The sequence below is a fragment of the Danio aesculapii genome, chromosome 2, assembly GCF_903798145.1.
Source record: "Danio aesculapii chromosome 2, fDanAes4.1, whole genome shotgun sequence".
Classification (NCBI taxonomy): Eukaryota; Metazoa; Chordata; class Actinopteri; order Cypriniformes; family Danionidae; genus Danio; species Danio aesculapii.
The window spans coordinates 45,778,018-45,793,314 of record NC_079436.1 but is presented as its reverse complement, the minus strand read 5'-3'; the positions used below and the strand labels follow the sequence as shown (position 1 = coordinate 45,793,314).

General features: G+C 39.6%; 1 protein-coding gene across 1 annotated transcript in view; it reads right to left on the bottom strand.

The window, feature by feature from the left end:
* Positions 1 to 15,297, bottom strand: part of fndc7rs1 (fibronectin type III domain containing 7, related sequence 1) — a 71,311-nt gene that overhangs the window by 25,983 nt on the left and 30,031 nt on the right. The window contains exons 43-63 of the mRNA XM_056480906.1: positions 14,995 to 15,258; positions 14,626 to 14,889; positions 14,246 to 14,506; positions 13,489 to 13,749; positions 13,075 to 13,338; positions 12,706 to 12,969; positions 12,326 to 12,586; positions 11,927 to 12,187; positions 11,098 to 11,364; positions 8,178 to 8,426; positions 7,144 to 7,404; positions 5,483 to 5,743; positions 5,068 to 5,331; positions 4,700 to 4,963; positions 4,321 to 4,581; positions 3,565 to 3,825; positions 3,150 to 3,413; positions 2,781 to 3,044; positions 2,401 to 2,661; positions 2,002 to 2,262; positions 1,172 to 1,438 (exon numbers count right to left, since the gene is read on the bottom strand). Of these exons, the coding sequence (XP_056336881.1) occupies positions 1,172 to 1,438; positions 2,002 to 2,262; positions 2,401 to 2,661; positions 2,781 to 3,044; positions 3,150 to 3,413; positions 3,565 to 3,825; positions 4,321 to 4,581; positions 4,700 to 4,963; positions 5,068 to 5,331; positions 5,483 to 5,743; positions 7,144 to 7,404; positions 8,178 to 8,426; positions 11,098 to 11,364; positions 11,927 to 12,187; positions 12,326 to 12,586; positions 12,706 to 12,969; positions 13,075 to 13,338; positions 13,489 to 13,749; positions 14,246 to 14,506; positions 14,626 to 14,889; positions 14,995 to 15,258 (5,505 nt within the window). The remainder of the gene's footprint in view (positions 1 to 1,171; positions 1,439 to 2,001; positions 2,263 to 2,400; positions 2,662 to 2,780; positions 3,045 to 3,149; positions 3,414 to 3,564; positions 3,826 to 4,320; positions 4,582 to 4,699; positions 4,964 to 5,067; positions 5,332 to 5,482; positions 5,744 to 7,143; positions 7,405 to 8,177; positions 8,427 to 11,097; positions 11,365 to 11,926; positions 12,188 to 12,325; positions 12,587 to 12,705; positions 12,970 to 13,074; positions 13,339 to 13,488; positions 13,750 to 14,245; positions 14,507 to 14,625; positions 14,890 to 14,994; positions 15,259 to 15,297) is intronic.

Genomic DNA, 15,297 nt, shown 5'->3' with positions numbered 1-15,297 from the left:
TGAACTTAAACACTACAAACTGAACTAAACTGTTCCAATTTACTATGACCTTTTATGTGAAGCTGCTTTGACACAATCTACATTGTAAAAGCGCTATACAAATAAAGGTGAATTGAAAAAAATTGAATTGAATGTTAGCTGACCAATCAGAGCCTCTTGAGGGTGGACCTTTCGGAGGAACTAGGAAATATGCCAGTCGTTTTCATGTTTGCTCAGTAGCAGTATATAGTCAAAGTAAATTATATGAAGAAATAACGTGATTTTTTTTTTTTTTTTTACAAATGAAGCATGAGCACACATAGCTTTGCATTTTAGAAACACAACAAAGCCTTAAAATACACTGTGGACCACCCCTTTAAAGATAAGTTTCTCAATTTTTAGATCATTTTGAACCCTCAGATTACAGATTTTCAAACAGTTGTCAGTTCTCAGGCAAATGTTATCCTATTCTAACAAATCATACATCAATGCAAAACGTTTTATTTAGCTTTCAGATGATTCATAAATCTGTTTCTAAACAATGACCCTCATTACTGATTTTGTAGTCCAGTGTCACATATATTGTTTTGTATTATAATTTATTCCTATAATCGCAATGGCCATGCTGAATTTAGCAAGTCTACAATATCTTCTGCTCCTTCAAAAGTCATGTTTATGCTGATTTGGTGCCCTTTAATGATCAGTTATTATTGGTGCTTTTAAAAGAGGTTATGCTTTATATTTATGTAAAACCTGTTCAAAAAATGTTCTTGATAAGCAGAATGTTCAAATAAATGTCTTTAACTTTACTTTTCATTGATTTCACTTTTTTTTTAAATATTATGTGGGAAAACATCATTTTATTGGTAATTGTGAACGGCAGTAAATCACAAAATATGAAGCAGCACTGTTACTGATTTTAGCACTGGGAAATTGCATATTTGGAATGATTTCTGAAGGATCAAGTAAAAAAAGACTCATGTAATGGAGCTGAATCACAGGAATAAATTATATTCTAAAATATATACTTCTGAATTCAAACTTCTGTCTGTCTATCTATCTTTATAGTAACATTTAAAAAATGGAGCAGTGGAAGTTAACAAAACCAACTATTTAAAAAAAAAAAAGCACTGTGTAAAAGTTTGAGTTGGGCTTATTAAATCACAAGCAAATGAGACTTACTAAACCTCACCTATAATCAAGGAGCTGTTCATCTGTGCGCTGGCATTGCACGTGTTTCCCAAAGTCTGAACAGTCACCGTATACTGAGTGCCGCACTGTAGGTTGTTCAGCTCACAGTATGTACTGGAGCTGTTGGACATACAGCCAGTCCTGTTGCCCAGCAGGGACAAGGCAGAGACGACATACCCTTGAGCTCCTTCGCCATACTGCCATGACACAATGGCTGTATTCAGCTGACAATCCAGCACTGCGCTGATGGAGGAGGCTGTGCAGGGAACTATGGATAAAAGCAAGAAAGACACTGAGAATGAAAACATTCAATTGCAGCACAGTATTCTTCAGTGTGAACGAAGGTATTTGCTGTAATTAAAAGCACTGTATTACTTTTGTCAGTGTTTGGCATTTGTACATAAACTGCTGATACACTAGTGATTTGAAAGTGTTTTCTTTATGTTCACAGTTGATGTATTTATTTTTTTTGTTTAAATCTGCAGTAATATTGTAAAATAATATAGTTTTAAATATTTGTTTTTTATTTGAATATATTTAAAAAAGCAATTTATTCCTGTCATTACTCTGCAGTCTACGGAGTCTTTCAGAAATCCTTGTGATATTTAGTGCTCAAGAAACATTCCTTATCATTATCTTTCTCGAAGACAGTGATCGAAATAACAGGTTTTAATATATTTAATATTGCATTATATATAAATGCATAATATTTTTAAACAAAATATTACAAAGTTTGAAAGAAATAAAATAATGTGATAGGAAAATTACATACAATATTTTAAGACTTTATGTTGTGTAGTGTTTTAAATTAGTTTGTTAAATAGTGTGTACCTGAGTTAGTGTTTACAGTAGCACTTGGAACGCTGCTGCACAGATTATCTGATGCTGTCACATTAATGGAGTACAGCTGCCCACATCTGAGCCCTGTAATATTACACTGTGAGCCTGTGGACTGGCAGGAGGTGGAGAGTCCATTGCTGTCTTGCAAAGTGGCTGTGTAATACTGTCCTCCTACACTAGGAGTCCAAGAAACTGCTAAAACATTTGTGAAACAGTCCACAACGGCCAGGACATTCCTTGGAGTGCAGGGCGCTAGAGTACAAGAAGTCTTAATTCAGTGTTTTTTGTTTACAGATTAGCATCTTTTAAAAGACCTTTTTTAAAGTGATGAACTCTTTTTTATTTAAGGAATGGCATTGTTCAGCTTTATGTGCATTTATGTTTTATTACCTGTCTGGATCTGAACAGGAGTACTCTGCGTACTGCTGCAGTTGCTGCCTCCGGCCTTCGCTGTGATGGTGTAGGACTCTCCACATGTCAGAGCCATAAGGTCACAGGAAGTGGAGGCTGAAGTGCAGTTAACCGAGAGACCATTGGCACTACTGGCTTTCACAGAGTAAATATCCGCCTTGCGGCTCCTCCCCCAGGTTACTGTTGCTATGTTGCTGCTACAGCTCACATTGGCCGACACATTTTGTGGTGCACAAAGTGCTGGATAAAAGAGAGAAAACAATGGCTGACCATAGTCTTTCTGCATGTAACCACAACTAAAACCTTCAGTATGCAAAGTGATGGACACAGCGAGATTAGACGGTAAGGAAATTGCTTACCAGTGTTAATGTGACGCACTTCACTACGTTGCCCAGTGCAGTTCGCACTCATAGCTGTGATCGACACATTGTACGCCTCACTACATGCCAGACCACTGATGTTACAGGAAGTGCTGCTGGAGTTGCAGGTTAACGCACGTCCATTATCATATTCTGCTGTTACTACGTAGTAGGAAACAAAGCCACTGGATGCTGCCCAGGAAACAGATGCTGTGTCAGATCCATGGGCTAGAGACACATTGACTTGAGTGGGTGCACATGGAGCTGAAAAAGAAAAGAATCAATTATGTGATGCACAACTTTTAATAAATAGATCACCAAACCTGCATCTAATCTAATTGCCTTTTGCGCTCTTGTTTGATTTTATACCTGTGTCTACAGTGGCCGAGGGTGTGGAAACGGATGTCCCGGCCTGGCCATTTCCTGTAACACTGATGCTGTAGCGTTGACCACACTGCAGTGAGCTGATGTTGCATGAAGAGCCATTGGTGAGGCAGCTGTGCAATTGGCTATCCTGGAAAGACTGCAGTGTTACATTGACACTAAGTGCACCGTTGCCTGGTGTCCAAGAAACAAGTGCTGAGTTGGTGCCACAGTCAAGCGTGGCCTGAATGTCAGTGTTGAGACATGGTGCTGCAACATGAAAAAAAATTGACTGACTTAACGTGTCCTTGATGAGTTGTAGTATTAGCATGTCTTTTATACAAATCTTGCTGACTACTGGATTTTGGACAGTGTTGGATTTCATAAAAGAGCATTTAATTTAATCAGCTCTTCGCCTTACCTGTTGCGATTGGTGGTCCAGTTTGCACAGAGCTGTTGCACGACTGTCCAACTGCCACCACCTGAACTGGGCACGCTTGCCCACATGTCATGTTAGTGATGTCACATGTCATTTGACTGGTCATGCATGTATACGTCTGTCCAGGAAAGCATTGCATTGTCATTATAAAGGACAGTGCTCCATTGCCAGGAGACCAGGACACACTCGCTGTTTTGTTGTCAAAGTTCATTGTGGAGTGGATATTCAGTGGAGGGCATGGGGCTAAAGACAAGAGAACAAAGTGTAATTCAAAACATGTCATTGCTACTAGGCTAGGAACAGGGGATGGAAAGGACCCATAGGCTTGGAGGGGACTATGACGAAGAGGAGGACTGGTCAACTGGTAGAATGCATGAGAAGTGATGTGCTGTTATCTGGTGATTGTCAGCATCTATTGGTGTGATGTCAATTGGCCTTGAGAAGACTGAATAGATTTCACAGGGCTGCTAAGCACTTGATAGTCCATTAGTACTGACAGTCATTTTGAGAAAGAAATTCCCAGGAGTTCATCAGTTTTACAGAAAGCTAATACTTGATGTGGGAATCAGCATTATTCATAAGAGCACTGATGCAGTGACCTCCAGAGGAACTTTAAACTGTTTCGCTGCCTGATACAGTTGCATGTTTTGTTTTTTAAATCAGTCTTCATATCAACAAACTGAACTTCATTCTTAATTCCCAAGATCTTTTGTTCTATGATATGTCAAATTATATTACCTGTCTGGATCTGAACAGGAGTACTCTGCACACTGCTGCAGTTGCTGCCTCCGGCCTTCACTGTGATGGTGTAGGACTCTCCACATGTCAGAGCCAACAGGTCACAGGAAGTGGAGGCTGAAGTGCAGTTAATGGAGAGACCACTGGCACTACTGGCTGTCACAGAGTAATTGTCTGCCCTCCGGCTCCTCCCCCAGGTTACCGTTGCTATGTTGCTGCTACAGCTCACATTGGCCGACACATTTTGTGGTGCACAAAGTGCTGGATAAAAGAGAGAAAACAATGGCTGACCATAGTCTTTCTGCATGTAACCACAACTAAAACCTTCAGTATGCAAAGTGATGGACACAGCGAGATTAGACGGTAAGGAAATTGTTACCAGTGTTAATGTGGCGCACTTCACTACGCTGCCCAGTGCAGTTCGCACTCATAGCTGTGATCGACACATTGTACGCCTCACTACATGCCAGACCACTGATGTTACAGGAAGTGCTGCTGGAGTTGCAGGTTAACGCACGTCCATTATCATATTCTGCTGTTACTACGTAGTAGGAAACAAAGCCACTGGATGCTGCCCAGGAAACAGATGCTGTGTCAGATCCATGGGCTAGAGACACATTGACTTGAGTGGGTGCACATGGAGCTGAAAAAGAAAAGAATCAATTATGTGATGCACAACTTTTAATAAATAGATCACCAAACCTGCATCTAATCTAATTGCCTTTTGCGCTCTTGTTTGATTTATACCTGTGTCTACAGTGGCCATGGGTGTGGAAACGGATGTCCCGGCCTGGCCATTTCCTGTAACACTGATGCTGTAGCGTTGACCACACTGCAGTGAGCTGATGTTGCATGAAGAGCCATTGGTGAGGCAGCTGTGCAATTGGCTATCCTGGAAAGACTGCAGTGTTACATTGAAACTGAGTGCACCGTTGCCTGGTGTCCAAGAAACAAGTGCTGAGTTGGTGCCACAGTCAAGCGTGGCCTGAATGTCAGTGTTGAGACATGGTGCTGCAACATGAAAAAAAATTGACTGACTTAACGTGTCCTTGGTGAGTTGTAGTATTAGCATGTCTTTAATACAAATCTTGCTTACTACTGGATTTTGGACAGTGTTGGATTTCATAAAACAGCATTTAATTTAATCAGCTCTTCGCCTTACCTGTTGCGATTGGTGGTCCAGTTTGCACAGAGCTGTTGCACGACTGTCCAACTGCCACCACCTGAACTGGGCACGCTTGCCCACATGTCATGTTAGTGATGTCACATGTCATTTGACTGGTCATGCATGTATACGTCTGTCCAGGAAAGCATTGCATTGTCATTATAAAGGACAGTGCTCCATTGCCAGGAGACCAGGACACACTCGCTGTTTTGTTGTCAAAGTTCATTGTGGAGTGGATATTCAGTGGAGGGCATGGGGCTAAAGACAAGAGAACAAAGTGTAATTCAAAACATGTCATTGCTACAGAGCTAGGAACAGGAGATGGAAAGAACCCAGAGGCTTGGAGGGGACTATGACGAAGAGGAGGACTGGTCAACTGGTAGAATGCATGAGAAGTGATGTGCTGTTATCTGGTGATTGTCAGCATCTATTGGAGTAACCTTGGAGTAACGATTGATGACCAACTAAACTTCTCTGAGCACATTTCTAGAACTGCTCGATCTTGCAGATTCGCACTCTATAACATCAGAAAGGTCCGACCCTTCCTATCTGAACATGCAGCTCAACTCATTGTTCAAGCTCTTGTTCTCTCCAAACTGGATTATTTCAACTCTCTACTAGCGGGGCTTCCAGCTAACTATCAAACCTCTTCAGCTGCTTCAGAACGCAGCAGCACGAGTGGTCTTTGAACCCAAAAGAGCACATGTCATTACTAATGCTTTGCTTCTTAGACTTTACACACCTGAAATTTGCCTATAGCACTTGTTCACTGCTGCTCTTAAAGTTGTGTAAATTGCTTCCTTGTCCTCATTTGTAAGTCGCTTTGGATAAAAGCGTCTGCTAAATGACTAAATGTAATGTAAATGTGTATATCCTAGTCCCCCAGGTTGAGGGTGGAGATTTGGGCTAACACCCCACCTCATAAAAACTAGATGTTACGAAACGCCAATATGGTGCAGTTAAATATCAACTTCGATATAAATGGCCCTGGGATTAAATAAGTAAGTTATGTGTTTGTGTAAAAAATAATAGTTGTTTTATTCCGTTGTAACTGCTGATGAAATGTCTTCTAAATTTAAAATAAAAACATCATAATTTATTTGTGTTTATATTTACATTTTTATAAAACTACAAACAAGTTGTCATTTTTAGTTGTCATTTTCATTTTTAGTCAACATAATACTCGTGTTTTAACTTCAGACGAGTTAAGAAATCAAAATTTGGTGGAATAACTTTGATTTTCAATCATGACAAATTTTAAAACACTTAAACCTGTAGCTAATAATTTCAATAATACAGGAAAGCTCCGAATTTACAAGTGGTATCTTACTGTTTCCATGAGCTGTATATTTAATTCAATTAATGCTGACTCGAGAGCAAAAACATAAAAAAATTTAATTATTCCATTAATTCCATTAATTTTAACAGTCTTTGTCCTATAATACATAAAAGTAGACACATTTACTATAAAGTTAATTTAATTTAATTAATAAAAATAACATTTAAATAATGTACACAATTAATCATGCAGAATAAGAACATGTTCTGATTTAATTCAAACTTTAATTGTTTTCCTTTGTTGGTACTAGATGATTGTGATTATTGTGATGACAAAAGCATACACAAAATTACTTATGATGATATTGTTTTTTACAGACCTGATGTGATGTTGAATCCTATGCTGTCAGAGCTGTTGAACACTTCTCCGATTGCGAGGACTCTGACGTTATACAGCGTTCCACAGGTGAGATTAGCTAAACTGCACTGTGTTTGATTAGTCTGACAGGAAGTTGAACGACCATTTCCACTGTCCAGGAATGCAACGTATCCCAGTGCAAACTGGCTGGGATCCCAGGAAACTGTTGCGCTGAGAGCAGTGCAGTTTATACTAGCTTTGACATTCTGAGGAGGACAGGGCTCTGAAAACACAAGATGAAGATGAGACTGACTTTTGTTAGAAGCTTTAAATCTATAGTAAACACACTACTGTAATAGTAGAAATTACTTATTTTGCTCACACTTTATTTGAAGGTACAATTCTAACTGTTAATAAAGCATTAACTATGACTTTTCCCTCAATAAACCCCTAATTTGCTGCTTATTATATAGTTACTCAGAGATTTGGGCTTAGGTATTAGGTAAGATTAGGAATGTTGAATAAGATCATGCAGAAAATGTACTTTTATAAGTACTAATAAACAGCCAATATCTTTATAATATGCAGGTAATAAGCCACTAGTTAATAGTGAGAATTGGCTCTTAAATTAAAGTGTTACTATTTTTTTAAGGAAAGACACTGGTGAATAATTTCCAGTTGACATGAACATAGAATTTACAACGAGGAAGGGCAGAGGGTTGCTGAGTTACTTCTGAGAGATTTCAGCTGCTGTCTGGGCATTCACTGCTTTTCTACACCTCCCTTTCTTCATGTGTTCAATACTTTTCCCTTGTGTCATTTCATTTTATTATGCATAACTTCATTTGTAAACTAATTAGATTTGTTTTCTTTGTATATATGTATTTCTTTGGTTACATCCAGGGAAAATGTCACACTTTACACTCAGAAACAAGCAGATTCAAAACAGCAATAAGGACACATGGTATTGAAAAAAAACATAAATATGTAAATATTATGACAAACTTTAGATTTTTGTGTTAATGCTCCTTTAAAATCAGTGATCACACAACTGACCTGTCTTGATAGGATCAGTGATGGCAGTGCTGTTGCAGACACCATTGTGAGCCGTCACGCTGAAGTTGTAGATGTGGCCACAGTTCAGGACTGGGAGGATACAACTGGTGTTGGTCTCACAGTTTACTCTCAGTCCTTCAGGAGTCACAGCCACTGCGGTGAAGCCGGCAGCACCGTTAGAGGCATCCCAGGAGATCCGAGTGTTGGATGGACTGTACTGCACCGTCAGATGTTGAGGAACACATGTACCTGCAAAGGTATGAAAGCGGTGAAGTTTAGACATGAGATATTTTTAAAAAGTATAAAATATGTGTCGTTTCATGCTTGTAGATAAAATCTTTCAGATGACCGTAATATCCTGTTTACCTCATTTGCCTAAAAAGTTATAGTATTGATTTCATTATAGTAATTTATAATAAGTGACCCTGGACCAAGTTGATCGGATATAATTTACTAATGATTTTTACAAATATGTTTTATTCGTCTTCTATAAAGCCATTTTTAAATTTCTTACCGTAAAAAAAAATAATAATTTTTGATTAGTAATAAATGGTTGCTAATGTGCGTATGATCAGCTTTAAAGGGGTGGTCCACTACGATATCATATTCTATACTCAAAGTTCAATGTAAAGGGAGACAGTGGCTTTCACAGAGTTAGCTTAGCAAAGCCTACAGACTACAAAAAAATACATCTGGATTAGTGAGATCACAAGCGCTTCAGGTTACGTGTGGTGAACACACTGCGTTCTATATCTTAAAGGGGCATGGCCAGAGGCAATGTTTGCTTTAATGTAGCAGAGAAAGCTAAAATGCCATCCAAACGCTGTTATTTCCACAGAGCTTGTTCTGTTTCTGTGTTTGGGCTTCCAAAGGACATGACAAAAAGAGAGAAGTGCTTACAATTTAATTTTATGTTCCAGAGAATTATAATTAAGATATAGCTAGCATTTGACAATGGGCAGCTACCAGAAATCTCTCCCAGTTCAGTGTTGGATTTGGTTAAAAACTCCTCAATGTAGGAGCAGCTCCAAACAGAATAGAAGAAGCTGTGGACTGTGAGCCACAACTGGTAAGTATTTTTATTTGGCACATGCACAGTTTAGCATTAACGGTATGTTGTAGTGAGGATGTAAACAATGGGAAATGCTGTTTGGGACAGCTAACAGTTTAGCTACAAATTCATATTTATCAGTCAAATCCCTGTAAGCAGCCACAATTTTTAGCAGAGCTGCAGTGTCTCTCTCTATGTGGAGGCTTTCCCTGCGCTCTACATCTCAAATAACCAACTCGCAAAAGATACAATATGTGAATGTTTCATATTACTTAAACGTGCTTATAACCTTATAATATATATGAAAGACACTTGTCAGATTTTATTTTAGAGAGTAGGCGTGAGGTTCAGCTGAGTCCTCTGTGTAATTTTTTGTCTGATTCAGGCTCAAACTGATACGGCTAACAGCTACTCTGACTGAGCACGTACTTGTAGGGGTGTGATGCTTTTCTAGTGATGTGGAGCTGATCTGTGAATCACAGCACATTATGAGTCTGGTTTCTCTCAAGGTTTTTTTCTTTACTTCGCCAATTAGTGAAGTTTTTTCCCTCTCCGCTGTCGCCTCTAGCTTGCATGGTTTGGGATCTGTAGAGCAACGCATCGTTGGATTTGCTCTTCTGTGTTTGGAGTCTCAGTAGTGATTTTTAAACCACACTGAACTGAGCTGAACTGAACTTAAACACTACAAACTGAACTAAACTGTTCCAATTTACTATGACCTTTTATGTGAAGCTGCTTTGACACAATCTACATTGTAAAAGCGCTATACAAATAAAGGTGAATTGAAAAAAATTTAATTGAATGTTAGCTGACCAATCAGAGCCTCTTGAGGGAGGACCTTTCGGAGGAACTAGGAAATATGCCAGTCGTTTTCATGTTAGCTCAGTAGCAGTATGTAGTCAAAGTAAATTATATGAAGAAATAGCGTGATTTTTTTTTTTTTTACAAATGAAGCATGAGCACACATAGCTTTGCATCTTAGAAACACAACAAAGTCTTAAAATACACTGTGGACCACCCCTTTAAAGACAAGTTTCTCAATGTTTAGATCGTTTTGAACCCTCAGATTACAGATTTTCAAACAGTTGTCAGTTCTCAGGCAAATGTTATCCTATTCTAACAAATCATACATCAATGCAAAACGTTTTATTTAACTTCCAGATGATTCATAAATCTGTTTCTAAACAATGACCCTCATTACTGATTTTGTAGTCCAGTGTCACATATATTGTTTTGTATTATAATTTATTCCTATAATCGCAATGGCCATGCTGAATTTAGCAAGTCTACAATATCTTATGCTCCTTCAGAAGTCATGTTTATGCTGATTTGGTGCCCTTTAATGATCAGTTATTATTGGTGCTCAAACATTAGTAATGATTCTTGTCATTATTCCTATTTTAAAAGAGGTTATGCTTTATATTTATGTAAAAAATGTTTAAAAAATGTTCTTGATAAGCTGAATGTTGAAATAAATGTCTTTAATTTTACTTTTCATTGATTTCAATTTTTTTTTATATTATGTGGGAAAACATCATTTTATTGGTAATTGTGAACGGCAGTAAATCACAAAACATGAAGCAGCACTGTTACTGATTTTAGCACTGGGAAATTGCATATTTGGAATGATTTCTGAAGGATTAAGTAAAAAAAGACTCATGTAATGGAGCTGAATCACAGGAATTAATTATATTCTAAAATATATACTTCTCAATTCAAACTTCTGTCTGTCTATCTATCCATATAGTAAAATTTAAAAAATGGAGCAGTGGAAGTTAACAAAACCAACTATTTAAAAAAAAAAGCACTGTGTAAAAGTTTGAGTTGGGCTTATTAAATCACAAGCAAATGAGACTTACTAAACCTCACCTATAATCAGGGAGCTGTTCATCTGCGCGCTGGCATTGCACGTGTTTCCCAAAGTCTGAACAGTCACTGTATACTGAGTGCCGCACTGTAGGTTGTTCAGCTCACAGTATGTACTGGAGCTGTTGGACATACAGCCGGTCCTGTTGCCCAGCAGGGACAAGGCAGAGACGGCATACCCTTGAGCTCCTTCGCCATACTGCCATGACACAATGGCTGTATTCAGCTGACAATCCAGCACTGCGCTGATGGAGGAGGCTGTGCAGGGAACTATGGATAAAAGCAAGAAAGACACTGAGAATGAAAACATTCAATTGCAGCACAGTATTCTTCAGTGTGAACGAAGGTATTTGCTGTAATTAAAAGCACTGTACTACTTTTGTCAGTGTTTGGCATTTGTATATAAACTGCTGATACACTAGTGATTTGAAAGTGTTTTCTTTATGTTCACAGTTGATGTATTTATTTTTTTGTTTAAATCTGCAGTAATATTGTAAAATAATATAGTTTTAAATATTTGTTTTTTATTTTAATTTATTTTAAAAAGCAATTTATTCCTGTCATTACTCTGCAGTCTACAGTGTCTTTCAGAAATCCTTGTGATATTTAGTCCTCAAGAAACATTCCTTATCATTATCTTTCTCGAAGACAGTGATCGAAATAACAGGTTTTATTATATTTAATATTGCATTATATATAAATGCATAATATTTTTAGACAAAATATTACAAAGTTTGAAAGAAATAAAATAATGTGATAGGAAAATTACATACAATATTTTAAGACTTTATGTTGTGTAGTGTTTTACATTAGTTTGTTAAATAGTGTGTACCTGAGTTAGTGTTTACAGTAGCACTTGGAACGCTGCTGCACAGATTATCTGATGCTGTCACATTGATGGAGTACAGCTGCCCACATCTGAGCCCTGTAATATTACACTGTGAGCCTGTGGACTGGCAGGAGGTGGAGAGTCCATTGCTGTCTTGCAAAGTGGCTGTGTAATACTGTCCTCCTACACTAGGAGTCCAAGAAACTGCTAAAGCATTTGTGAAACAGTCCACAACGGCCAGGACATTCCTTGGAGTGCAAGGCGCTAGAGTACAAGAAGTCTTAATTCAGTGTTTTTTGTTTACAGATTAGCATCTTTTAAAAGACCTTTCTTAAAGTGATGAACTCTTTTTTATTTAAGGAATGGTATTGTTCAGCTTTATGTGCATTTATGTTTTATTACCTGTCTGGATCTGAACAGGAGTACTCTGCGTACTGCTGCAGTTGCTGCCTCCGGCCTTCACTGTGATGGTGTAGGATTCTCCACATGTCAGAGACATAAGGTCACAGGAAGTGGAGGCTGAAGTGCAGTTAACCGAGAGACCATTGGCACTACTGGCTGTCACAGAGTAAATGTCCGCCTTGCGGCTCCTCCCCCAGGTTACCGTTGCTATGTTGCTGCTACAGCTCACATTGGCTGACACATTTTTTGGTGCACAAAGGGCTGGATAAAAGAGAGAAAACAATGGCTGACCATAGTCTTTCTGCATGTAACCACAACTAAAACCTTCAGTATGCAAAGTGATGGACACAGCGAGATTAGACGGTAAGGAAATTGCTTACCAGTGTTAATGTGGCGCACTTCACTACGTTGCCCAGTGCAGTTCGCACTCATAGCTGTGATCGACACATTGTACGCCTCACTACATGCCAGACCACTGATGTTACAGGAAGTGCTGCTGGAGTTGCAGGTTAACGCACGTCCATTATCATATTCTGCTGTTACTACGTAGTAGGAAACAAAGCCACTGGATGCTGCCCAGGAAACAGATGCTGTGTCAGATCCATGGGCTAGAGACACATTGACTTGAGTGGGTGCACATGGAGCTGAAAAAGACAAGAATCAATTATGTGATGCACAACTTTTAATAAATAGATCACCAAACCTGCATCTAATCTAATTGCCTTTTGCGCTCTTGTTTGATTTTATACCTGTGTCTACAGTGGCCATGGGTGTGGAAACGGATGTCCCGGCCTGGCCATTTCCTGTAACACTGATGCTGTAGCGTTGACCACACTGCAGTGAGCTGATGTTGCATGAAGAGCCATAGGTGAAGCAGCTGTGCAATTGGCTATCCTGGAAAGACTGCAGTGTTACATTGACACTAAGTGCACCGTTGCCTGGTGTCCAAGAAACAAGTGCTGAGTTGGTGCCACAGTCAAGCGTGGCCTGAATGTCAGTGTTGAGACATGGTGCTGCAACATGAAAAAAACTGAGTGACTTAACGTGTCCTTGGTGAGTTGTAGTATTAGCATGTCTTTAATACAAATCTTGCTGACTACTGGATTTTGGACAGTGTTGGATTTCATAAAACAGCATTTAATTTAATCAGCTCTTCGCCTTACCTGTTGCGATTGGTGGTCCAGTTTGCACAGAGCTGTTGCACGACTGTCCAACTGCCACCACCTGAACTGGGCACGCTTGCCCACATGTCATGTTAGTGATGTCACATGTCATTTGACTGGTCATGCATGTATACGTCTGTCCAGGAAAGCATTGCATTGTCATTATAAAGAACAGTGCTCCATTGCCAGGAGACCAGGACACACTAGCTGTTTTGTTGTCAAAGTTCATTGTGGAGTGGATATTCAGTGGAGGGCATGGGGCTAAAGACAAGAGAACAAAGTGTAATTCAAAACATGTCATTGCTACAGAGCTAGGAACAGGGGATGGAAAGGACCCAGAGGCTTGGAGGGGACTATGATGTAGAGGAGGACTGGTCAACTGGTAGAATGCATGAGAAGTGATGTGCTGTTATCCGGTGATTGTCAGCATCAATTGGTGCGATGTCAAATGACCTTGAGAAGACTGAATAGATTTCACAGGACTGCTAAGCACTTGATAGTCCATTAGTACTGACAGTCATTTTAAGAAAGAAATTGTCCTGAGTTTATCACTTTTACAAAAAGGTAAATACTGGATGTGGAAATCAGCAATATACATAAGAGCACTGATGCAGTGACCTCCAGTGGAACTTTAGACTGTTTCGCTGCCTGATACAGTTGTATGTTTTGTTTTTTAAATCAGTCTTCATGTCAACAAACTGAACTCCATTCTTAATTCCCAAGATCTTTTGGTCTATGATATGTCAAATTGTATTACCTGTCTGGATCTGAACAGGAGTACTCTGCGCACTGCTGCAGTTGCTGCCTCCGGCCTTCACTGTGATGGTGTAGGATTCTCCACATGTCAGAGCCAACAGGTCACAGGAAGTGGAGGCTGAAGTGCAGTTAATGGAGAAACCACTGGCACTACTGGCTGTCACAGAGTAAATGGCCGCCTTGCGGCTCCTCCCCCAGGTTACCGTTGCTATGTTGCTGCTACAGCTCACATTGGCCGACACAATTTGTGGTGCACAAAGTGCTGGATAAAAGAGAGAAAACAATGGCTGACCATAGTCTTTCTGCATGTAACCACAACTAAAAGCTTCAGTATGCAAAGTGATGGACACAGCGAGATTAGACGGTAAGGAAATTGCTTACCAGTGTTAATGTGGCGCACTTCACTACGTTGCCCAGTGCAGTTCGCACTCATAGCTGTGATCGACACATTGTACGCCTCACTACATGCCAGACCACTGATGTTACAGGAAGTGCTGCTGGAGTTGCAGGTTAACGCACGTCCATTATCATATTCTGCTGTTACAACGTAGTAGGAAACGAAGCCACTGGATGCTGCCCAGGAAACAGACGCTATGTCAGATCCATGGGCTAGAGACACATTGACTTGAGTGGGTGCACATGGAGCTGAAAAAGACAAGAATCAATTATGTGATGCATAACTTTTAATAAATAGATCACCAAACCTGCATCTAATCTAATTGCCTTTTGCGCTCTTGTTTAATTTTATACCTGTGTCTACAGTGGCCATGGGTGTGGAAACGGATGAACCGGCCTGGCCATTTCCTGTAACACTGATGCTGTAGCGTTGACCACACTGCAGTGAGCTGATGTTGCATGAAGAGCCATTGGTGAGGCAGCTGTGCAATTGGCTATCCTGGAAAGACTGCAGTGTTACATTGACACTGAGTGCACCGTTGCCTGGTGTCCAAGAAACAAGTGCTGAGTTGGTGCCACAGTCAAGCGTGGCCTGAATGTCAGTGTTGAGACATGGTGCTGCAACATGAAAAAAAATTGACTGACTTAACGTGTCCT